This window comes from Notolabrus celidotus, chromosome 6 (genome assembly GCF_009762535.1).
Source record: "Notolabrus celidotus isolate fNotCel1 chromosome 6, fNotCel1.pri, whole genome shotgun sequence".
NCBI lineage: Eukaryota > Metazoa > Chordata > Actinopteri > Labriformes > Labridae > Notolabrus > Notolabrus celidotus.
The window spans coordinates 17,873,284-17,898,350 of record NC_048277.1 but is presented as its reverse complement, the minus strand read 5'-3'; the positions used below and the strand labels follow the sequence as shown (position 1 = coordinate 17,898,350).

At 41.3% G+C, this 25,067-nt stretch overlaps 1 protein-coding gene across 1 annotated transcript in view; it reads right to left on the bottom strand.

Annotated features, from left to right (window-relative positions):
- The window catches only part of wwox (WW domain containing oxidoreductase), a 152,883-nt gene that overhangs the window by 127,296 nt on the left and 520 nt on the right, over positions 1-25,067 (bottom strand). Inside the window, 6 exon segments of the mRNA XM_034686547.1 lie at positions 11,389-11,447; positions 11,450-11,494; positions 21,772-21,941; positions 22,051-22,108; positions 22,299-22,337; positions 22,340-22,362. Of these exon segments, the coding sequence (XP_034542438.1) occupies positions 11,389-11,447; positions 11,450-11,494; positions 21,772-21,941; positions 22,051-22,108; positions 22,299-22,337; positions 22,340-22,362 (394 nt within the window).

Sequence of the window (25,067 nt, the reverse complement as noted above, 5' to 3'; positions counted from 1 at the left end):
CACTCCAAAAGGGAATCACCCAATTTTAACTATTCTCTGTTTGTTTGTTTCTATCCATCTCTTTCTTTCTGCATCTCCCTCTATCCCAACCACTGAGCCCAACACAGTGTCAGCCGATGACTGTTCAGTGTTGGTTCCTGCCTGTTAAAGAGTCAGTCCTCACGGGTGTTACTTTATTTCTGTTGCTCATGTTTGCTCATGATGGGTTAACACTTGTTCTCTGTAAATTGAGCAAATTTTAAAAAAGAGTATGGTCTGACCAGCTCTTCATTTGTAATGTATTGAGAGAACATTTTATTTGGTGTCAAACTAAACAATAATAATAAAAACTGATTGGCTGACTGGTTGAATTGATTGAGTACAGGTATGTTCTTTTAAATGATATAAAAATCATGTCACAAAAAGCCCCAAGAGAGGTTTGACACAACATCACACTTCCTCCTCACGTCACCCCAGCCCTCGATAGAATCAATCACTGCAGCCCCTCCAGTCTACAAGTTCATATAGAGGTGTTACTGGGGGAGTTAGAGGTCAAAGGTCAATTTATGTTCACTGGTTTACAGCAGGTGTTATTACAGTTATTTGATACATTTACCAAACCATTCACCTTCTAACCTGCCTCCATATAGAGCAGGTTATCTAAAAGTTACTCGGTAAACACACACACACACCACACACACACACACACACACCCACACACACACACACACCACACACACACACACACACACACACACACACACACACACACACACACACACACACACACACACACACACACACACACACACACACACACACACACACACACACATGCTCCCAGCTGGAGAACGTGTAATAATATTGCCCTGCGGCCCCCCAAACAGGTCTGTATCCTAATAAAGGCTTTACACTATGAGAAAAAAACAGTGAGGCCGCTCCGGAGCTTCCCTCAACATACACACTAACACACAAAAACACACACACAGGGGCTGTACCTGGTCATAGGTCAGGAGCGCCTGTAGCTCTCTGTGGTCCAGAGGAGCAGAGCTGCTTGAACCTGTAATATGCTCCTCTCTCCCCTGGTGCCACTTGTTGGAGGTTTTAGTGCAGAGGAAATTACACCTGCTCTCTAGCCTGAGACCACTGAAACTGGGCATTACACACAGAAACACATACATAAATATACACACAAAAACACACACAGACACATGAACCTAGGAGGAACTCTGAGTTCAGACAGGCTGACAGAGGGAGCACCTGTGTGGGTGTGCATGTGTTATGTTGCTTTTATATCCCAACATCAGTCATCAACAAAACATTTTATAGGAGTGCTTCACACCCCATTAAAAACACGGGTAGCATTTTGAAAGTGTGAGCAGCACAAATAGCAATAACAGATTAATAGCCCTGCTTTTCATCCAGCAGTCCCACAGGTATGCAGGCTACATGGATGAATAGAAGAAAAAGAGACTTTTGCTTTAAAAATAAAGTTAAACATTGATTTTCCTCCTTTTTATACATTGGATTAATCTCGCCTAACAAAGTTGCAGCAAACACTGTTTTGTAAGCCAATGTGTAAGCTTGAGGTTATCTGAAAACAGGACTCCTTTTCATCACCGAAATGTTCGACTAAAATGAGCACAACATCCAGCCTACTCTGCAAGTCAAATGTGAGCAGAGAGATAATCATTGATATGGGGCAGGAGAGAATGAAACTAATAAAAAGGCAGTGTATCAAAGTATCGCAGTTAAGCATTAGTCACGTGAGGGCAACTACGCCACAACTCCGCTGTTCTCTAAATGAATCCCCCTCGTCCCACGCTTGATTTATGGACCTGTAAAAACACACGTTGTTTTTAATCTACTGCTGCCTGAATCTGCCCCGCTAATGAAATGTGTGTGTGTGTGTGTGTGTGTGTGTGTGTGTGTGTGTGTGTGTGTGTGTGTGTGTGTGTGTGTGTGTGTGTGTGTGTGTGTGTGTGTGTGTGTGTGTGTGTGTTTGATAGTGATGTATGAGCTGAGGTCTGATTCTTTGAGCATGAATTTTCTCTCAGATAAATATGCATTCAGTTGCACAGACTGATTAAGCTGTAAACCAGTGTTAACTCTGTGTCAAAGCACATACAAACACACATATACATCTATACCTACATGCACACACTAACACATACTAACACACACACGTGCATGCACACAACTTTCCAGAAAATAATGATAGCGGTGCCTGAGGCAGGACTGTTTGGATGCCTGGAGCGGCTCACTGATATCAATTCCATGAGAGCTGACTGTAGAGGATATCCTATAAACACAAGACTCACATACACACACAGAAATACACACACAGCCATATCAGCAAAAGTAGCAAAGTTACAGGAAGATTTGCTAAGTTCTGCCCCAACATGGCACATATCCACGAGGAGTGTAATGAAAACAAACAAAAATGAACCCATACCGTAAACATGGTTAAACATGGCAAGATCTAAAGAAACATCTCTAAATAAAAAATTGAACAGACAAAGTGAATAAGTCAAACTATATCATGATCATCATCATCATCGCTTCATCTCTTTCTATAGAGAGCCTTTGACCACAAGTACTCACACTGTATTCTTGGTAGTCCTGACATTGAAATCTATGACTTACAGTTTCTGAGTGTTCTGACATGGCAGCTGTTGACTTGTGGTGACGCACTTGTCCGTTCATTAGCAGACAATCCTTCTGTCCTTTACAAGAAATGCAATGTGACAACAGGGTGCATGCACGCGCGCTGCTCTTGTGTATTTTTGTTCTTTCTCGTAAGTGAAATGCAATCAGACATGTAGAGCGCCAAATGTATGCATGCCATGTATGCACATGCATATACGCACTCGTGAAGTTTTCATGTATGATACTCTTGTTTGGGTATGACAAGACACAGCATCAGACAATTTAATCTCACAGAGACATCAAAGGGAGAATTACAGCTAATTAGCCTCCTGCATGTCCTATGAACTTTATCTGAGCATGTGCTCATTTCAAACAGTGCTAAAGATGCTAAAAGAGCTCAGGGTAATGTTGGATAAATGTTATAGCTCATTGCCAGATGGAATCTGCATTTAACAGTGCTACTTTTGCTTGTTTGGCAGACATCTACTGAGCCTGAGTTAATTTGGCTACATCTTATTACAACTGGCCCATCTCCTGGTTTAAAACATTACAGCATGTGCTGGACTTGTCTCTCTGTGGTCAGCACTTCTCAGACTTCAATAAAAAACATTCACCGCTGGCAGAGAGAGAAAGAGCAAAGAGATCCGAGCAACCTCTCACCTCTCTCATCATAAGAAGCCCTCGTCCCAGGGCTATGAGCCCTCCTTCAGAGGGGAGAGCAGAGGAGTGAAGGATGAGAGTCTGTCAGGTTCAAACAACAAAGAGGTGCTGCCTTACACATCCTTCCTCAACCTGTCCCCTTCAGTAGCAGTGACATCATTTAAATCATTTAAATCCTCCCCAACATGACCTATGGCAAGTGACCCGTCATTCTAACGCTCGCACCTCCATGTGAGACGACTGCCGAACTGCTTATTTAGCAGAAAATAGCACCCGGCTAACTATGTGATTTATTCAAAATTATTCCTCCACGGTGCTCCTTCACACAGAGCGTTTGCCCATAGTTCACTGTGGTCCAGGCAATTAGGAGCAGGCCACACCTCTCCAGGAGACAGAGCACCTGGCTGTAGCAGACAGACATAAAGAGGAGGAGAGCCGAGCGTCGCGCAGCTTCTCACGACGGGCTGGAATAACTAAGCAGAGCGGTGAGGGAGAGTGAGGGAGTGAGGAATGCAAGCAAGGCACTTTAGGATTCATTTAGGTTCCCCCATCTCCCTGGTCACTTTATTAGCAGTCTGGGAAGAGTGATGCATGTCCCAAAGCTATGCAAAATGCATAATCAAGCATTTAAATACACACCATGTGAATGGGCAATGTGCATGCAAGTTCACAAACGTGTGTCCACACACTGAACTTGTGGAGTGTATTACATGGCTGCACAACCATGCATACACACACGCACAGAATGCTTACAACTGTAAAAGCTCAAGGTATCCCTCTTATGTTCTGCTACACATTTACGCTAACAGTCTATACCACACAAAGCCTCCTTTAGTATTCCCGCAGGCTTCATTGTAACAGTCATCTGTGTAATGTATAGAAATCTTCAGTGCTATATTACAGTAAATCCTATTGGAGTTTCTAAACTCTGTGTGGTCTCTTGTTGAAGGAATCAGAGTTGGATAAATTTGAGGCAAAGGGGGTTTCCTCATCAAATTTACATATCCCAATTCCACCCTCATTCCATCAATCTGCTCCGCTCTCCTCAGAGCCAGGCTGATGGAGACCATAGTTGGTGACATGGGACCTTTTTTATTCCCAGGCCACAAGCGTAATACAGGAAGGAAACAAACAAATAAATGATAAAGAAAGATGAGACGATCTCCCAGGAGAGGCGGACGCATGCTGCTAATATGCAAAGAAACAGACCGATTTGCACAATGCCACATCCTGGAAACCAGAGAGAGGCATCATTCCCTCAGTGATTCAGTGGATGATGCACCTGAGGTTGGAGGAGAGGAATGGGACAGCAGAGGGGAGGGGGGAGTGCAGGTGTAATTCTGGTATGGTTTGGGGCCAATCTAAATAGGGGCTCTAGGACTGCTTAAGTACAGGCTTCAGCATCCCCAACAACAATCTCTGCTGGATTTATCTGAGCTCTAAGGCTGTTGTGTCAGCAAAACCACATGCAAAAAGATTACTTTGCCTATGCTTTAATTTAATGAAAGAAAGTGAACTATGTGGGGCATCATAGAAAGGTGTGTATGCTGTGTAATTAAAAATACACAGAGAAGTGTTTGGATAGTTGCTGTTGCCTTTTGTTTAAATTTGAGGTGCAAGGGAAAAAATGAATGTTCAACGATGTTAAAAGACATCAGTAGATGAATTAAGAGCTAAAAATGATCAAGGATGACTTTGCAGCAGACAGGAGTGCTAGAGACTCACTTAGTGACCTGAGAAATCGGCAGATTTCCATTATCCTTTCGGAGGAACAAAATCGAACAGACTGGAGGGAACAGACAGGGACAAAAGTCTTTTAAGGCCTTTCTGAAAGATTAAAAAAAGTAAAGAAAAACAAAGGGCCGGGGAACGGCAGGGGAAGAGAGTCTAAATGAGCAGCATCCTGAGGCCCTGGAGGGGGGCTGCAACCCACCAGGTCAGCATTTCACATGTGTCACTTCCTGTTGGCCTCAGCGGGAGGAGCGTGGCATGGCGTGGTGGCCAGCGGGGGCACAGGGCCTGTCAGACTGACACAGGAGGTTATGCACCGGGCAAACGGGCAACTGCAGGGACGCATGAGACCACACACACGGATGCATGAGACCACACATACAAGGACACATAGACACGGACACACACGCACACGGACACACGGACACGGACACACACACACACACGGACACGGACACACACGCACACGGACACACACACACGGACACACGGACACACACACACACACACACACACACACACACACACACACACACACACACACACACACACACACACACACACACACACACACACACCACACACACACACACCACTCCTCCTGTGCAAACAAGTGGGATTTGGTATAAAGGTAGAGTGAGGATGACACAGAAAGGAGCCGGAATGTGCCCTCAAGAACAAAGTCACGCATGACAGTCTTTTTCTGTTAGAAAAGTGGCATTCCTCCAGAAGTTCGTCACCTCACACTGATGCATGTAGGCCATGACACACCACCATGTGACCTTCTCATTTTAAATCATTGGCTGTGAGCAAGGAAAGTCAGCGTGAACTTGTTAGCTTGTGCGTCTGAAAGGAATGGGAAGTTGAATTTATCTTTCAAGACCTTTTCTACTCCTGCTATGTATAAACCAAACACTCAAATTGCACTTGAATTATTGTGCCTCTGATTGATCATTATTGTTACACTATGATACAGCATGAGAATGTAAGAGTATTTACAGCACAGCATAGATCATCTATAGGTGCATTTCAACCAAGAGTTCCAGGGTCTTTTAGCCCCTGGAACTACTTCACCCTGAACTAAAAGGTTCCTGTGCCCCCATTGTTGTCTGCGTTTCGACTGCGGGCTAAAGTCCTGGGTAGATTCCACAAATCAAGCCAGTGACGTATGGAGAAAAAAATTGGTGATAGAGGTTTGTGACAGCATGATTATAAAACTGATTTTAAATCTAGCATAGCCACTGTTTGTCCATCAGTCTGTCTGTTTGTCTGTCTGTCTGTCTGTCTGTCTGAGTGACCACTACTTATCAGCTCTCAGTCTGCATGTCTCACACTGCCTCTTCAGCCTGTGTTAATGTTAGTGTTTGACATTGCAAGCAGCAGCCTTTTTTTTTTTACTTCCCAGCAGCCTCGGTGGACACTGAGCTTTAGCCTAATTGGTTCCAGAGCAGACCCTGACAGAACTCTCCTCAGCAGCACACAGCCATATTAATACCCCCCCTGCCACACACACACATACGCACATACACACAACAAAAACAAGCACAGCAATCAGTGACTAGCTCGCTAATTAACGCCCTTACAAAGCATCTCATTAGCATGTTTTGTAGAGAGGGGCAGAGGGGGAAATAAGCATTTTGGATTAGAAAAAAAAGGAAAGAAATTACAAAATAAGACCATGTATGGCTGTGTGCGTATGTGTGTTTGTGAATTATATTCCACTCAGGGGCAAAGGGCCTTGGTTGGCCTGGCATGCAGTGGACTGCATCTCAGGGGGGTCCATTACAGCTCTCTGAGGGAGACATGGGAGTCAAAGATAAGCAGAATTTTAAAGGAAATCAGGAAAAATAAATCTCTGGCACACAGGCAACACTTTGGTTGTTAACCAGCAACATAACCTGTCTGTAATGTGAGTGGAATAGGAGATGGATAGGCGAGGGGCTGTGGGAGAGGAGCAGTTAAATCATAGGGCAAAGGCTAAGGACTACCAAAGAGCCACTCGTTTTATAGAACTTTCAAAATAAAATGAACAATGAGCTTTATTTTCCTGCTAGTCTCTTTTTGGTGGAAATGTGCAACCATGCTTGACTTTCAGTATTTTCTCCGTCTCTATCCGTCTTGCTACCTCTTCCAGCACCCATCTGCTGCTTCATCCCCTCCTACTTTTACTGTGGCTTTATCACAGCCTGTAAAATCAGCCCCCTTTGAACCCTATAAAGGCAACCAGCATCAGCCTTATTGTAAAACACAATCATAAGGTAAATGTTTATCCCCTCTCCGCCGCTCTAAACTCCCCTAATGAGCCTGCTGGAGGGCTCTCACATCGCCGCTCGAACAGAGGCAGAGAAAACAACACATTGTGCTCAGATGAGGCCTGCGGTGGGGCTGCAGCTAAAGTCCCATCATGATAACTGTCTGTAGCATAAACACAGTAGGAAGCTAATTTCCTGATATAAAGTCAGCAAAAAAACAGCCAGTAAAGCTGGTTAGTAAAGCTCATAGTAGGAACAAAAACTTGTAGTTTTAGCTAAAGTGAAATTTAAGTACAGTTTTTTTTCCAGGAACTTTCTATTCATTTTATTATTCTGTTTGTATTGAAGACATTCCTGGCAGAGCACAGTATGATTTGCTAGGAAGGATAAGCCTCCTAACCCCGCTCTTCCTAACAGCCAGTGACTGTTCTGACCTGCCCATTATCCATCGCTGACCCCACTATTATACCCACTGTCAGTATACAGAGCCATCAGTCTCACCTCTGAGCAGAAACACTCGCCCACACAGCCAGACTCGCAAGAGAAAGAGAGAGAGAGTCAGAGAAAGACAGAGTTCAGAGTCACAGTGAGCAGGTAGTTAGAGGTCAGAGGGCATGTGCAATCGGGACAGCACTTCCATTCCTGGCAGCCAGAGCGGAACTCCGAGAGAGACCTGGAAGTAGATATGACGACCTTTTGTACAGAGGACCCCAAAATATACCGTCTTATCAAAATGACCTTAACGCAGGAGCATGGGAAGGCGAGCAGAGTCAATCCATCATCTTAAAGATTAATCCTCCTCTCTATTCTTCTCCTGAATCTATTAATAATGTCGCCAGAGGGGAAAATTTGCAGCAAAGATTTATTCTGATATTGTGACTTTTATTCATTAGCCTATAACATGGGGGATTCCTTGAGAAGGAAATATGGAGTGAGCTCAGGGAATGCTAATTCACCCCTGCTCTTTTTTGAACTATGTAGAACTCTTTTAACTCAATCATTTAATTTGCTGACACTCTGCACATGCCACATACCAATGGGCCACAAATGGGGAAGACTATCACTTACACTGCAGAGGTCAACAATCACTTAACCTCTTGTAGAAGACGGATTTTTAATTTACAAATATGTAATTACATAGTTTTGATTCTTCTAACATCTTGCATATTTGGAGCCAGAGTCTGCACAGTCGAGCTCAGCTGGTGGAGCTGCAGTGCTGATGTCCCACTTCTTCTGATAACCATACCATACATTTAACTGATTGATAATAACAGCAGAGATCTCATAGTTCCACACAGTCTAGAGTAGACCAGTAAAGAAAGAAATTTGCTTCAACATGCATCTCAATTTTGAAGTCATTGTTTGGTCCATTTTCAGTTTAGTAAGGGAAACAACCAAGCGGCAACCCCCGGTCAAAAAATATGAGTCCAATGCGGAAGTGCTAAAAACTGCAGTTCATCGAGGATCCACTTGAGGCTTGAAGTCACATACACATGAATGGGAAAAAGACGATCTGTACAGCAGAAATAAACATGTTACAGCCTGGTACAAAAGACGAGTGTAGGCTGGATAGCTCATTTCTTGATCGGTGCACTATGAGGGGGGTGAATTTTAGCAATTTTGAAGATATTGAGATTACGAGTCATCCAATAAGAGGCAGAGCTGACTGCGGGAACACTGCAGCTGTTGGCTAGGAGGCTCAAACTCTGCCTCTCTCCGTCACAATCGCACGACAGCAGCAATATGGCTGCCGCTGACGATTGGCCTCAAAACAGCGCTTCAGAAACAGATGGATGGCCTCACGGATACTACGTCCATATTTTATACAGTCCATGGAAACAACACATAAAATTCTTCTCCTGTCCAAGGAACTTAAAGAACTTTTACATATTGTCTAAAGTGCAGCGTTGACAGTTTAGGCTTAGATTTCATTTGTGTAACACTTTAGATTAATAAAAATGTAATTTCTAAAATAGAATAAAAAACAGAATAATGCAGAGTTATAACTTAACACACAAGCACCAATTTTAGCCAGTACATTTGCAGGGCTGACAGGGAACAGGCTGACGCACTCAAACATGCACTTTTGCATGTTTTGCACAAACTCATGCATACACAGGAACACCACTGTTTACTACACTAGACATCAACCACCCTGATGAACTGGGTTTTCAGGATCAAGATTTTTAAGGGTTACTAAATAGTGGCCCATTTTAGTTTTGTGTTCTACGGCCCCCTGCACAGGCTGGGTATGATTTTTTTTCTGAGAGATGACACAATCTGTACTCAATTAATGAGTGCACTCTCTGCTCACTGTGCCCCTCCTGCTCCTGTTCTGTGATAGATACACACCCTGCGCTGAACAGTACTCTTATCGCATCCCTCCTTTAAATGCCCTGATTGTTGTGGGATCTCTCCTGTGTAATGTCAACTTGTGCAGTCATTTAGTAAGTGCAGCTGTATGTACTCAATGTCATTGGTTACGCTACCACGTTGGTCTTGATCATTGTAACACACCAAGAAATTAAAATAAATCTTGTGCGGCTCAGCTGCTTTAAAAAAAGATCACAAGTTAAAAAACTCTGGATGCTTTGAGGCGATTTGTTGTGTCACTGTTACGGATGTTTTAGTACATGATGGGCGATACATGCTGTTTGTGTGCTGCTCTCCAGTCTTCAGGTCCGTGTTGGGACCTTGGATTTGAAGTACCAAAGTCTTGTAAAGAAACATTTCGGTACCATTACGTGTACCTTGACAGCCCTATACTTTACAGCATTGCAACTTTGGCGTCCGTTTGACGCGACTAATGTTTATGGAGAGCTCAAAGACTCTCGTGGTAGTGTTTTTTCTCGCCATTCTTCCTCTACACTGTTAGTCTGAAGAGCATGGGAGCTGGATTTGTCAACATAGCTGTCAATCATGGCCTTATACCCAATTTTTAGGATCAAATAATTTATTAGAAGTAAACCTATTGGACACAAATCAAGATTTCATCTCAAAGCAGCATGATAAGAACAAATGAAAAAGACAAATACCACTTTGGAGTGAACATTTGGCCTATGTTTTGATCTTTAAGTTGACCTATGTCCCATCTGTTAACATGGAGGAGGCAGGCTTTATGACAGCCAGTCAGAGGGAGAGCTCTAAACAATTTGGTTTCCCTCTTGAGGAGCGGCCATGTCATACATCTTTTTATACAGTCTTTTGGCTCATATGATGTCTGATTTTTGTCCTTGAACCAGAGCTTTTCCTCTCTTGTTTGGAAAAAGCAACCACGTTAATAGATCTGTACACTGGATTTCACACTGTGCAGCAGCACTGACAGCCCAGGGGCACACTTCAATTAGAGACTCGGGTGAGTTAAACACTGCAGATCTACTCTCACTCAAAGGCGTTTGCCTCCCTCACTTGCTCGCTCCCCCTCTATTCCCCCCCACCTCTCTCTCTCTCTTTCTCCATATCTGCACTGAGCACATCACTCTCCGTCTTCTTCAAGTCCTGCTCTCTGTAATCAAGCCAGTGCTAATGGCTTATTCTTTCTGCTCCAGCACCCACATTTCACTTGTTTATTTTCCCACACTCGTAAATCTGGGGATGTGTCACCAGCACAGCGATATTAGAGCAATAATCTCAGGTAATTATCAGATGCCCTCTCTCACTTGAGCTCTCTCTCTTTAACTCTCTAATACCCTCATGCAGAGACATCCATGCAGATGTTTCTTCGCCTTCTTCTGAGGTAAATTTAAGGCAGTCTTTGAGAACCTTGATATGAATTCTTCAACTGAAATCCTTTTTTTTATTCTAAAGGTTTCTCGTCATCAAGAAAATTTTGAATACTTTGCCAAAAAATTCAATCATTTATTTCCTGTTACTGAACCGTGAATGAAATGAAATATAAATTGTGTCACACATACACTTTTGGCTCACATAAGAACAAGTCAGATCAATATTTTCTATGAAGCCCAAAATACAGTTGCCTTCATCACTGTTTCTCATTAGAGAAATAAGATGTGGCCCATTCCTTTTCATGCAAGAGTGTTGACCATGACCAGGCTTTTATTTTGAAGGGTTTCACGCCATGTGTGGTCATTCTTTCAAGGTAATACTGCCACTTTACCCACTCCTCCTGTATGAGACTGACCGCCTTGCTGGCCCTGGACAAGTTTCGACACGCCGGATCACATGGGCACCGTGAAGAGCAAAAGTCCGGGCTGTTTCAAAGCCTGAATCAGACAGACGGACAGACAGATGGACAGACAGAGAGACAGACCAGAGAGACAGACAGAGAGAGGACATGGAGAGAAAAAGAATGAGTGCGAGCAATGCTTCAAAGATAACTTTAATTCTCAAGGGTAGAATCTAATGTGAGGGTGGGGGAGTTGAGTGTGAGGGTTGGGGTACAAGTTAAAATCCCTATCAATTTTCCATATAATTTCTTTCATTGAGTAACCCAATGGTCTGGTAGAGGGGAGTTAATCATTTCTCTCTGAAGTGATGAAACTGATTGAATTATTTCGATATAGACTTTTCCTCTCTTCTTAGATAAAGTTTTATGATCTGACCGCTGGTTCAAAAGTATCTCTGCTCATACTTGAGGGGGGAAAAATAGGTTGACTGTTAATTATCCTGCTAATTGTTTTGTGGTGGCAGTAACTATGAAAGACATAGCTCATCATAACAGAGAGAACAGTCAAACAGTCATGACATCCAAACTAAACCTCGGTGTGATATTTCAGCACATCAAACGGCCTCTGATAAGGACTTTCCTCCATGAAACGAGGTCCGCGGATAAACACAGAATTTATCAGTCTGAGACTTCTTCATCGGCTCCATCCAAATCATGTAGTCACGATAAAACTGACAAAAACTGAAGATAGAATGAGGGAGAGAGAGAAGTTCATTTCTAAATGACTAGTCTAAATGGGTCATTTCAGCCCATAGGTTGAATTAATTTATGAGATTCACTTTTTTTTCCTTCACCATATTTTTATTTCTTTTGACATTTATGCATCTGTCAGAGTGGGGTGGAAAAGTTCAACAACAGACAGTGGAGTCACATTTTTATTCAGTCACATCTCTGGAGCACAAATACAAACCAGAGTCTGCACTGATTTCCAAACTGACGGGAGCAGTAATTGATTTTGGCAAAGAGGGTCTGAGAGGCAGAGTTTATCAGAGGGTGGATTAATATGAACTGTAATTAGATTATATGTCTTAATCTGATTTCATTAAGAGCAAAACTGGGAGGCCTAATTGTGAGGAGAGTGTTACAGGACTAATATCTATTAAAACTCAAAATTGGAGTCGGATTGGAAGCCCTCTCTGACAACTGAAGCATGGAATTAAATTATATGACACCTTATTAGGTGTAATGGCGGGGACTGTGGCTGTGAGCACAGATCATTTTGCACACAGGAAATGGAAACGAAAATAAAAACAATGTGACAGAAAAAAAACAAGCAGGGTGAGTCTTGGGGTAAGCCTGTGATTTGAATTTTGAAGATGGAGCAAAAAGGCTTTAAGGAAAAATGTGATGAAGTCTTCTTTATGTCACACATTAGATTTGTTTTCTTTAAAGCTTTTATTTATATCCAAATATCTGAATTAAAAGTTAAAACATTTTCTGCAATGACATGGATGTTTCTTATTTTACAGAATATTCAAATCTGGATAGCAGATAGGGCTGCAACTAACTAATCATTATTCCTTAAATAATGAATCTGCTGATTATGTCATGATAATCATTTAATTAATTAATTTGTCTGACATGTCTGAAAGCTATAAAAAAAAATCCTTAATTCCAAAGAGCCCAAAATGATTTTTGCTTCTTTTATCAGACCAGCATTTAAAAATCCAAAGTCTCTGCAAATCTGTACATGACAGAAACAGAACCAGTAAATAAGTGACATGTATGTTTGAAAAACCACCAACAGTATTGATGCTTTATATTGAAATATGTCTTGATTATTTTCATTTCAATTGATTATTAAGTGCAGCAGTCATAGCAGATACAACCAATAAGCAGCAACAGAGCAAGGTGCCTTTTAAAATAATAAAACAAGGATTCTTAACCATCAGCCGTCATTTGTTTTTTTTTACACCTTCTATAAATTGGACAAGAGCACTGGCTGCTGGGAAAAAACAACAACAGCTCACACTCACTTGTTGTGTGTACAAACCATGAAAGTGAAATTAATCGACACCAGTGTTTTCCATAATGGAGAACAAATTAGAATATGGCAGCAAACAACAGCAGCAACAGCCCAGCATGTATTTCCAATGACAAATAACAAGGGCTTGACATTAATTGTGAAATAACGAGAGTGGCGTTGCTGTAACAGAGACTCACGCCCCCTCACAGCCATGTTACCGGTTTAGAGAGGGCCGCGCTGAAATGAGTTCCTGGTCAGGTGTACAACAAAGGGAGTGTTTCCGCGCTGTGTGCTGATGCTGGAACATGACAGGGGGTCAGACAGGGGGTTCTCAAGCTCTGAGGGATCGACAGATGCCATAAGCTGTTTTACAACACAACAAGGCCTGAATATAACGCTGGGCTGAGAGGAGTTTTCTAACACAGAAGAAGAGGCTGTGTGGTCAGAGCAGTATCAAAAATAAAACAATTCAGCCCACTTAGAGGAGATGATTTGTTTGTTTCAATCTCAAATATTCACAACATAACAAAATACAGTAACTGCTCAGTATTGTTGAAAATGTGTTTTACTGTAATGTATAAATCGCATAAAAAATAGTGTAAAATGTCCATTAAGCAGTGAATGCTCTTCATGGTACATTAGGATCCTGGCTCTGCTGATATCCCCCAATAATGAGTGTGATTTAGTGATTTCACGCTTTGTTGTCCTCCCTGGCCCGCGCCCCTCTCTGGACCCCCCCCCCCATACACAGGTGTATTGGCTCAATGTAATGAGATCATTACCAGCCTCGTCAGTAGACGGTGTTTATTTGGCAAACGGAGCTCTCTCTAGATCTCTCTCTCTCTATCTCTCTCTCTCTCTCCTCTCTCTCTCCTCGCTCTCTCTCTCTCTCTCTCTCTCTCTCTCCTCTCTCTCTCTCTCTCTCTCTTTCTCCTTTCTCTCTTTCTCTTTCTCTTTCTCACTCTCTTTCTCTCTCTCCCTCTCTCTTCTTTTCTTGATCGCATCTAAAGAGGCATTTAACTAAAATAAGCTCCGTGGTACAATCGGGCAAACAGAAGTCAATTCAGATCATTACAGGACCTGTGGGTAAACATGTCAAGTTCTCACAATCCCCCTTCCACACTGCTGAATTGGGCAACACACATCATGAACAGAGTCAGATCAGCCCAGTGAATTAAACGCCGCTTTTAACTGTGATGCCCAACATAAAAATATGTTGTGTGTTATATTTCTGAAGCAATGAATAAATATGATTAATAGGTTAGTGTTAATTACTCCGTTTATTTCTGTGCATCTCTGACTGCTTTAATTTGGTTCACTCACCCTGATTTATGCATCAAAATTTGTTGGACAGTTTGTGGGGTATAAATTCTGAAATGTATTGAGGGTGATGCAGATCACCAGCAAGCTGCAGTCCCCCTCCATCTGTTCCATGATGCACTGTCACCTCCTAAATTATACCCTTCAACCACAAGATCATACTCCTCCTATCCTAACTTTAAGGCTGTGTCCTTCAGCCATCCCTATTCAGTGCACTATATTTATTACCAGGAGTTACATGTGGGTGTCATGTTAAGTGTGAAAAGCTGCACTATATAATGCCCCTCAAGTTTTTCCCACAATTAACCAAAAAGGATGTCAATGGAATGTACTCTTGGCCACTGTATCTGCTGTGGTTGTGTTAGAGCTTCTGTATTGGTGCAGAGCTAATAAATGGATAACTTAGAGAAATTGCAGAACAGCATATGCATTAAAATAAGTATTTGCAATAATGATGACATGAGGATCTCAAAAAAGCTTTGATATGTGGCTATTCAGTGACACAGTTTGAACTTGGTCCTGCACCTCATGCAACAAGAGGTCAAATGGCTGAAGTGTCTCTCGATGTCATAGACTTTTCACTGAAAAAAGATTTTAATGTGCTATTTTGATGAAGATTTCAATGCTATATTTGTTATTCAAACCAGTGAGTGGCTGTACTGGTTTATATATTTTACTAATTCTATGTTTCCTGCAGTCAATAGCTCCTTTCCTTTCTTCTTTGTGTCTTTTTTTCTGTGAATAATCCATCATATCGCTGCTGTCGGGCAAAAACGTCACATCTCCAAAACTACAGCTTTTCAGGAAATACAAAAAAAAAAAACAGTTTCTTTTGAACATAACAAAACACTGAACCGGATTCGTCTTGAGCCTTTTTGAGTGCTTTTCATTGGCTGAAATTTTGTATTGATTACTGACAAGCATAAGGGTGACAAAAAACATACATTTTTGAAAACATTTTTAAAATAGTGAAATATGGAGATACAGGGTTTCTGCCTGACAGCAGCGTTTTTATAGTTATGTATATACCAACGGTCTGAGTATGCAAAACCGGTACCTTAGGTGTGGCAATTAAGGTTTTTGAAGTGGGGATGAGGGTCATTTGCAAAGAAAGTTTAATTTCTTAAATATGTACGATCATTATATACTTTGTTTTGCTTAAAAAATTTATATTATATATATAATGTTTCCTCATCGTCCCAATTTGGTTAAAAATATATGTTCAGTTTTCCAACTTGGCCATAGCCTTTCAACAATGACACAAAATGATTATTCGTATTATCTCTTTGAAGTATCTTCTTGTAGCTGACTACCTGGGCAAAAAACAACTGAGTTATTTCAATAGGAAAATTTGTTGAAAAGCAACACAGTCTGCCTAACTCTTGTCTCAGTGATGAGTGCACCTGTTCCTCCTGCTGCTGCTGCTGGTGTGTATTTCTTGTCCCAAGAAGTGAGAAACAGCATCCCCCCAGTACACACTCACACACACTCTTTCTGACTTTTAAGATCCCCTCTAATTCCCCTCCATTAGTCCAAGAGGAGGGAGATGTCACCCCAAAAGTGGGATGTATGGTTAGTAATTACAGCCCAAGGTTGAGCTGTTCCAGGCCAGAGCACTGGAGTGGTTCTATTACCCCACCCCGTCCCTTCTGCCTCCTCTTAACCTCCCCTTCTCCCCCAATGCTGTTCACCACCCATGCAGCCCCTATCTAGTACCCACCCCACCCCTTCTCTTCGTCTGACCCTCTGTGTCAACCTCCAACTCCCCGCACAATCTCTCATCATGGCCTCAAACTGCAGTGGTCACCAAGCTCCTCAGCTGCTAGCCTTACCCCCCTCTCTTCACATCCCTTCTCACACACACACAAACATCTAATCTCACACAAAGACAAACATAGACTTATGTGCACGCATCTCCTGAGCACCAGGGCTATTTTCATCACTGTCATGATAAAACCCCCCCATCATGTAACTTTCATCCCCTCATCATCTGCAGACTGTAAACTCAAAGGTCTATAAACTACTTGACTACACACAATAACCCAGGACCCTTTCATTTTATTTTACCTACAGCCTTTCAGCACATATATGCATTCCATCCTCTCTCCCTCTAACCACTTCACTTCTATTATATTAAAGCTGTATCATTATTGAACCCTCCTGGCCTCCAGCATAATACTCTTTGCATGTTACACCAGTTTGGGTCTGCATAGCAAATTTCATCCAAGGTTAATAAGTTAAATAATTTGACTAACCAACCAGAACTGGTTCTCATTACGTAGCCAATAAACACATTCATCAGAGGGGACATGAAATGCTCGTTGAAAAAAAATAAAGCTCTCCTCGATTTCCTCAGCGGCTCAGTTCAGGAGCTGACACGGAGGAGACGGAGCAGGACACGGGCCGACCACGCACGCACACACACATAAAATAGTATCAGGCATGTGAATATACACACAGGTGCACTCCAAGTGTCATCTAAACCACACACGGCCACTCAGAGACGCTCAGAGACACACAGGCACCACATGCCACCCTCACCAGGAACATCTTTTTATCCATCTAATTCCTCCCACTATGAATAATGTATTTCCCTCCTTACCCAGGCTTGGGTTTAACGCATCGCCGCGCTGGTCTTTAAGGGGGTCCTTATTCATAAACAGCAGTGCAGTAAATACCAGAGCTTTGCAGCCAATTTAATGGCAGTTATGCTTAACAAATCTGCCTCAATCTAATGATCAGCCACAAAGCTAGGCTACGGGTTTAATCTGCGCACAGAGGCTTCCCCAGCTCTGCGACTCACTGAATATGCTTAGGGATCTCTCCATCCAGAGAGAGGAGAGCACCGGCCTGACACTTAATCCTCCCAACACAACACTGGGATCAACACAAACATAGAACAATGTTAGTCTTTCATGAATAAGAATAACATTCAAAGTCCTAAAACACTGTGCAGGCGATGAATAGAGATCCTCTAACATTATGGAGCGCTCCTTTTCCAAATCCTTTTCTATTCCCCGCCTGGACGGCCTCTAGTCTTTCCTGATTCTGATACCAAGATTGACCCTGCTCCTAAAAAACAACATCATGTGGGATGTGTTGCATGCATATGCTATAGATTGAGAAAAGCCCCTGCAACAAGGAACTGCACAGAAAGGCCAAAAGTTCAGATTAGTTTCTAAACATGAGACAGATGAAGAATAAACTGCACATGTCGAATAATATAAGGAGTGATAGGATATTAACTATGAATAGATTGCCATCCATTCACAGTGATCTTTTTTTTTTTTTTGACAAGTCCAGTCTAGAATAGAAAACAGTTGTCATCTAAGGTGTCATTTCTGTCATAGATCGTCCGTTCTGTTCAGGATAAATATAGCACATGACAGATTGATGTGCCACCTGAATGTTTTATTTTAGTGAGACAGAGGGTCAATGTGTTATTTCTGACCGCTGCTCAACATATGTTCTGCTGACAATTGTAACACCTGGGAGGACTGACGCTGCTCCCCAGGTCAGGGGACACATGTATATTTACACACAGGTCCCAAAAGGGATGTCAGAGGGCAAAGATGACTGTGAAGACACAATAAAAAAATGGTCTCAACACAGAAAATATTTTAGGAAATGCTGTTTCCTAAAACACATTATGAGATTTAAAGATTGGTGTGACAAAGTAAGACACAAAATTGAGATTTACATTTTTAGAAATAATGTATGGCCTTGATTCTCTGAGGGGAAAGTTAATGCTTTTGCTCTGAAGTCAGTGGGTGCCAGTTATTTCATGACAATGGCCCTTTAAGGACAACTGTTCCATGGACCCCTGGCCAGTAAATAACCTGCGAGTTAGTTGATCGGAGGGGAATTAGAGCCAGAGCAGGAGTGTGTAATGGGGATGGATAGGAGGCTCAGGCCTGGGTCAAAGCCACTTAGGAATCAATGCAGAGGTACAGGTGTACAAGCACAGGTCTATAAGAGTAAGAAAACCTTTAAGAGAGAGGGGGAAGAGAGAGAGGAGATGGAGAAACAGGGGGAAAACAAACTGCGATCATTCATTTCCATTATCACAATTACAAATACTACTGGAGTTGGTACTGGTTTTTAATTTACAAAAGAAAGCAGAGAGAGGAAGAGTAATGTTGTGAACTTCGCACAGTGATCACAAGACAAACTGCATTTACTGAACCCCCCCTCCCTCCAGCACAGCTGCAATGGAGCTTGGAGGCTAGACCCAAAAGCAGACACTATGACATTTCATGCATAAATAAACTCATATACGTTCATGTCTCATGTTCATGTGCATTAAGAACCGAATCAAAGAGCTGGAATGTAAATTTGCTAATTAAATAATATCCCACCATTACTAATAAAAATGTGACATTTCCTGTGGAGGAAATAAGCAGTGAAGAAAATGGAAATAGCCTTGACACTTGGATTAAAACACTATTGATGCCATTAAATGCTAAGTAGGTCCAACCAATTGGCATAACCACATTTCACTAGTGGAATGTCAAAGGAGCACACAAGTAGTAGCAATTACTATTAGAATACAGTTAATTATGGCTGCTGCATATTTAATATGTGAAAGAGTAAAACAAGGTTATGTTAATATGGGTTTATTAAGCATTCACACACTATTAAAATGCCTGTGGGTCGAAGCTGTTTGACGTATTCTTTAGAGAAAAGCTGCTTTTTTTCCCCCAGACGAACACATTTCATCTTCTAAATACATCGCTACAAATCCTAAATGTGGATTATCTTTTCATTATATAGTTTTTAACTTAAAAGAGGCACATGTGAGGCTGTAATATGACAACGTTTTAAGATTTCAGCAGCAACCAAAGCATGGACCTCCTGTGCCCTCTTGTGGTGATTACTTTCAATTTGTCTCCTTTCTTTTTATATCATTATTTCTCTTAAACCTTTAAAGAAGGTAAAATAATAACGATATAGTTCAGAATAAACTGTCATATAGACGTTTCCCTTTCCCTTTCTACTCTTAAAAGTTCAGTAATATAACAATGGAGTTTTATAAAGAGCAGATATGTGGTTGAAATCCACACTTCCTTTAAGACTTCTTTTGACTATGAAATCTAAAAAGGACTCTTCGGATTGTTATTTTGTCTACAAGTAAAAAGTTATGCAGCAGGGATGTCAGTGCAGGTCATGCAACTGTAAAATCTAGTTAAAATTGTATACTTCATATTTATATTTTGGGGGCAGTTTCACACCTTCATTAGAGAGGAGAGGACAGTGGATAAAGCTGGAAACTGGGAGAGAGAGTGGGGGAATGACATGCAGAAAGGGGAATCCAACCCGCGCCCACTACATGGGTGCGCATTTTTACCACATGGTCAAATCTGCGCAAATACTTTTAAGCAGCAGTCTTTACAAATCATTATGTAACAAAGTATGAGTTTAATACATCTGTGTGATCCTCTCTCTATCTTTGACATTTGTATATTTTTGTACTTGGCCAGTGCTACGCTTTTTTTTTTTTTTGTAAATTACCCTTTTAAGTACTTAATATTAAACAATGTCCTTCATTCATTTCATCACATTAATCTATAGTCAGAACTTTGTCTGAATGTTTGTATAATTTCACATGGTATTACTGTTATTGAGACTCATTTCTCTTCAGAAAAATGGAGGACAACATTAATGTAAGTGTCTGAAGAGTGATACAAAACAAACCCCCAAAAATTTGATGGGGAGTGGAGGAAAGGGACAATTTTAGCAGGAAAGAAGGGAGTTATTACCTACTGTGACTTATTTAAGACAATAATGGCTTTGTGACAAAAAAAAAATATTTTTCCTAAGCTGACGTGCCCCCACTATGTGTTTTTTACTTGTCTCTATGTAGAATAGTATACAGTGGAACAGAAGAGAATAGAACTGAATAGAACAGAACAATAAAATAGATTATAGTAAATAAAATATGGTAGAATAGAAACTAATAAAAAAGAATAGAAAAGAATAAAAAGAATAGAATAGAATCGAAATGAATAGAATAAAACAAACTTTGTTTGTTCATGATGTGAAAAATTATCATCCGCTTTCCAAAAAAAAAAATCACACAATGATCTGAAATGCATACACCACAACATTCAAAAACAAGAGATTAACAGAGAGTGCTTGTCGTCCTTGGCATCGTCACAGTCAACATGATTCATAATATAAACCAACAATATTCAAAAGTTGTAATGGTACTCTAAAAAGTTAAAGAAGAACATTACTATTTTATAAACAGTTTTTATGTATTTTTCCTTTTTGGGGGACTCAAGGACAAGAACAATCAGACTTGTATTTTTCTTTATCAAAACATATATATGTTTATACAACCAGATAGATGGAAGGACTTCAAGGTCAGGGAGGCATTTGAGTTCACGCACATCTTTGTTCAGTTAAGGTCCCTTGGCTGATGTAAATCTATGTGCCACAACACTGCTCTGCAGCATCTCATAATACATTCACAGCAATTACACTACTGTGACTTTCCTCGCAATAAAGGATTTGAATATAAAGACAATTAACGATTTTATGTTTATTTGATTTCCCTCATGCTGTCATTATCTCTCCCCAACAAAGCAGCAAGTCTGAACAAATGGCCGCTGCTTGTGCTAATTTAAACTAAAAGGAAGAGGAAATACATTTGTTTCCAGACCATTATATAGTGAACCATGCATTTGCCGGCTACAAATGGACACCATTCATTACAGTTAACAATGACATCCAATTCAGCCCGGCTAATGAACTTCAATACAATCATGTTCGGTATTAAGGAGTGATTTGTTGAGTCTAAGTGTATCATTTTGGGGGCTAATGTTGATGAATGCCTGGATGTGGAGAGATGGGGACTTGCTGAGACGCTTTTGTCAAGCAGCTTTCTGCAACACTGATACCACATCACCATCTAGTGGCAACATTAAAGAAACACACTTACCTGATTACTTAGGTCTCACATATGCTGTAGCTATGACAGAACATTATTAAATTAGTACAACAGTCTAGGACTATATGAAACTCACCAATGCCAGAATTGCCTCCAGTTATGAGGATGACCTTATCAGAGAAGTCACGACCCTGCAGGATCTCCAGAGCAGCAGTGTTTCCATCGTAACGTTTTGGCTTCAACACCACATCCTCCACTGTGAACGCCTGCCTCGGGTCAAAGTACGTGGTCCTCTTGTTAATGTGACTGAAAGTGACAGGATTTTGATGTTAGTAATACAAACATCATTCTTAGAATTCACAGTCAAGCAAATTCTTTAACAAAATCAGCTCTAACTGAGAACAAATCCACTCACTCAACATAAATGATCTGTCCTTTTTCATCAGTTTCTTGTTCCCAACCATACGGTAAATCTGTGGGGAAGGATATACATTTTTTGTACGACCCAGAATTCATCCAGAAAATAGACACCTTGCCATAGACAATATTTCCATAAAAAAAAAACATATTATTGTAGCATATAACTAACAAAGCATTTTTACCATGTCCAAAACCTTAACAGAATTACATCTAAGACACTGAAAAAAAGTGATTAGAGCAAACCTCCAGCACAACGCTTTTTCTTTCCAGTCTTTGGGTGTTCCACTGTGTCTTCATCTCATCATGGCTGTTGATCAATAAAAAAGAAGATTAGGAAAAATAAACCCAATTAATTTATTTGTTTTGCCTCTTAGTTTGTCTATTACAGGGCACAAACAATGATCAGCAGTCTCTGGTTGGTTAAGGTTTCAAGTAGACAAAAGAACAGACAAGGGAGAAAAACCTGGCCCAGACAATATTTGATAACTACGGAAGCCCCGTCTGGATGCATCCTTTTTTTTTTTTTTTATTCTTTTTTCCTTGTGATAACAAGTTAGTTTCAATTGATTTCTGGAGACCTTAACATCAATGGTCCCCAGAGGTGCTAAAGCACAAAATAAACATAGAAATAGGCTTAAAGCTGCTGTTAATAATAATAATAATTCATATAATTTATATAGCGCTTTTCTAAGTACTCAAAGTTGCTTTACATAAGGTAAACTACAAATAAACATATAAATAAAACAAAACAGGGACAGAGGTGAGGCAGAGGGGGAGGTCATGTGTTGTATGCTTTTCAGAACAGGTAGGTCTTGAGGTGGCTTTTGAATGATTGAAGTGAGTCAGAGGTGCAGATGTGTGGAGGGAGAGGGTTCCAGAGAGTGGGGGCAGCGATGGCAAAGGCTCTGTCCCCCAGGTGCGGTGCTTGGACTCGGTGATAGGGGACAGGAGGTTGGCATCTGATGATCTGAGGGTGGCGAGATGGGATTGGCGTTGAGGAGGTCGGTGAGGTAAGAGGGTGCGAGGTTATTGAGGGCTTTTTAGGTGATGAACAGGATCTTGAAGTGGATTCGGTGCTGAATGGGGAGCCAGTGGAGGTGCTGAAGGATGGGTGTGATGTGGGCTCTGGAGCGGGAGGTGGGTGAGTAATTGGTAGGAATGGTGTAAAAAATGTTACTTTTTTTCTGCTGGGTTTGGAGAAAAGGTCATAATGCCCATCGGTACTCGTCGGTAAGTGGAGTAATTTGAGACTGTTGCGAAATCTCTGTGTTCGCCTTTGTATCAAGCAATGTATTATTCCCCTCGTTCAGTTATGATGGACCAATCATAGCTAATCTCCAATCCCCCGTCCTGATTGGTTAATGGGCGGTCCCTACTACGTCCTCCGATTGGTTATGAGTCTGGCACTATCATGACTGCACACGCCGATCTGTGTTGGGGGGCTAAGAGGAAATCTGGTTGGGAGGGATAGTGTTGACATTCGAAGTCCCTCTCTCTGACAGATGTTTACTCTGTGACTACCAACAGCAGCTTTGACTCACCTCAGTAATATGGCTACTCGCAGCATGCATTTCACTATCTGGTCTATCATAGTGATGAGCACCTTGTTTTGCTTTCTAGATCTGCAGAAATTGTTCTGGTTATCACCAGAAAACACGCTTTTTTATCCCATGAATACTGGATAAATTAATCTGGTATAATGGGGACATCAACTTTGTTACCCAGGATAAATATGTCAAGATCTTAGTTTAACAACCAGAGAGACTCCCTGTTATCTGGGGACGAGAAAGTACAATGTATTTGCCTGTCCATTTGGGGCTTCGGTAGTTAACACAGAGTATTATTATTATCATTATGCTCTCAGTCCAGGACATAATAATAATAATCTAACAAAAACTCAAATGGAAAAGGCTAACTCTACCATTACGGCAGCAAATGAGACAAATTATATTGAAGTAGTTTAGAATAGTTTTGGACACATGACACATTTTTATGACATTTTATGACACTGTGGTAGCGTCTGCATTCTTCTATGCAGTGGTCTGCTGGGGAGCAGGGAGCACAGACAGGGACAGGAAAAGACTTAACAGACTGGTCAGGAGGGCCAGTTCTGCCCTGGGCTGTCCTCTGGACTCCATAGAAGAGGTGGGTGAGAGGAGGATGTTAGCCAAGCTGACATCCATCATGGACAATCCCTCTCACCCCCTGCATGAGACTGTGGGGTCCCTGAGCAGCTCCTTCAGCAGCAGACTGAGACTCCCACCCTGCAGGACAGAGCGCTACCGCAGGTCCTTCATCCCATCTCCAATCAGACTGTTTAACACCAGCACTGCTGTGTCCTGTTAATCAGCTGTTCTCATCTTTCACTCCACTACATGGAAGTTACTATGTGACTTGGCACATTCACAAATAACTACTGTATCCATCAAAATCGCACTGTTCTTCATACTGTGTATGTTGTTTTTAAATAACCTGGTGCATTTTTTATCGTGCAATAACTTACCTTATCTATTATCAGATAAAGTGTACATAGTGTGTATACATCTGTAATAGTTGCCATATTTTATTTTATTTCATTTTACTTTATTTTATTTTATTTTATCTTATTTTACCTTTGTCATTGCTATTATTATATTTTTAACTATGTTAGTACATTGTTGTATTCCCCTGTGCCATGTGTAAGCTGCCTGTAACAAATAATTTATCCAATGGGGTACCAATAAAGTATATCTATCTTATCTTATGTTATATTCTTCAAGAATAAAAGCACGTACAGAAGGTAAAAAGATCATCCAAAATTCATAACAGCAGGACACATAACTTTGGACATATTGCAAAAACACAACTGTTTATGCAGGAGGAGTATTTATATTGTATTATTAAGAAAGACCATGTAATTACAACTTACTCTGGAGGGTCTCAATGTTCCCCTCAGAGTTACCCTGACATAAGTTCTGCCTCTGATTTCACAGCCTCTGACTCATGACGGTACAGCAGATGCTACATGTCAGT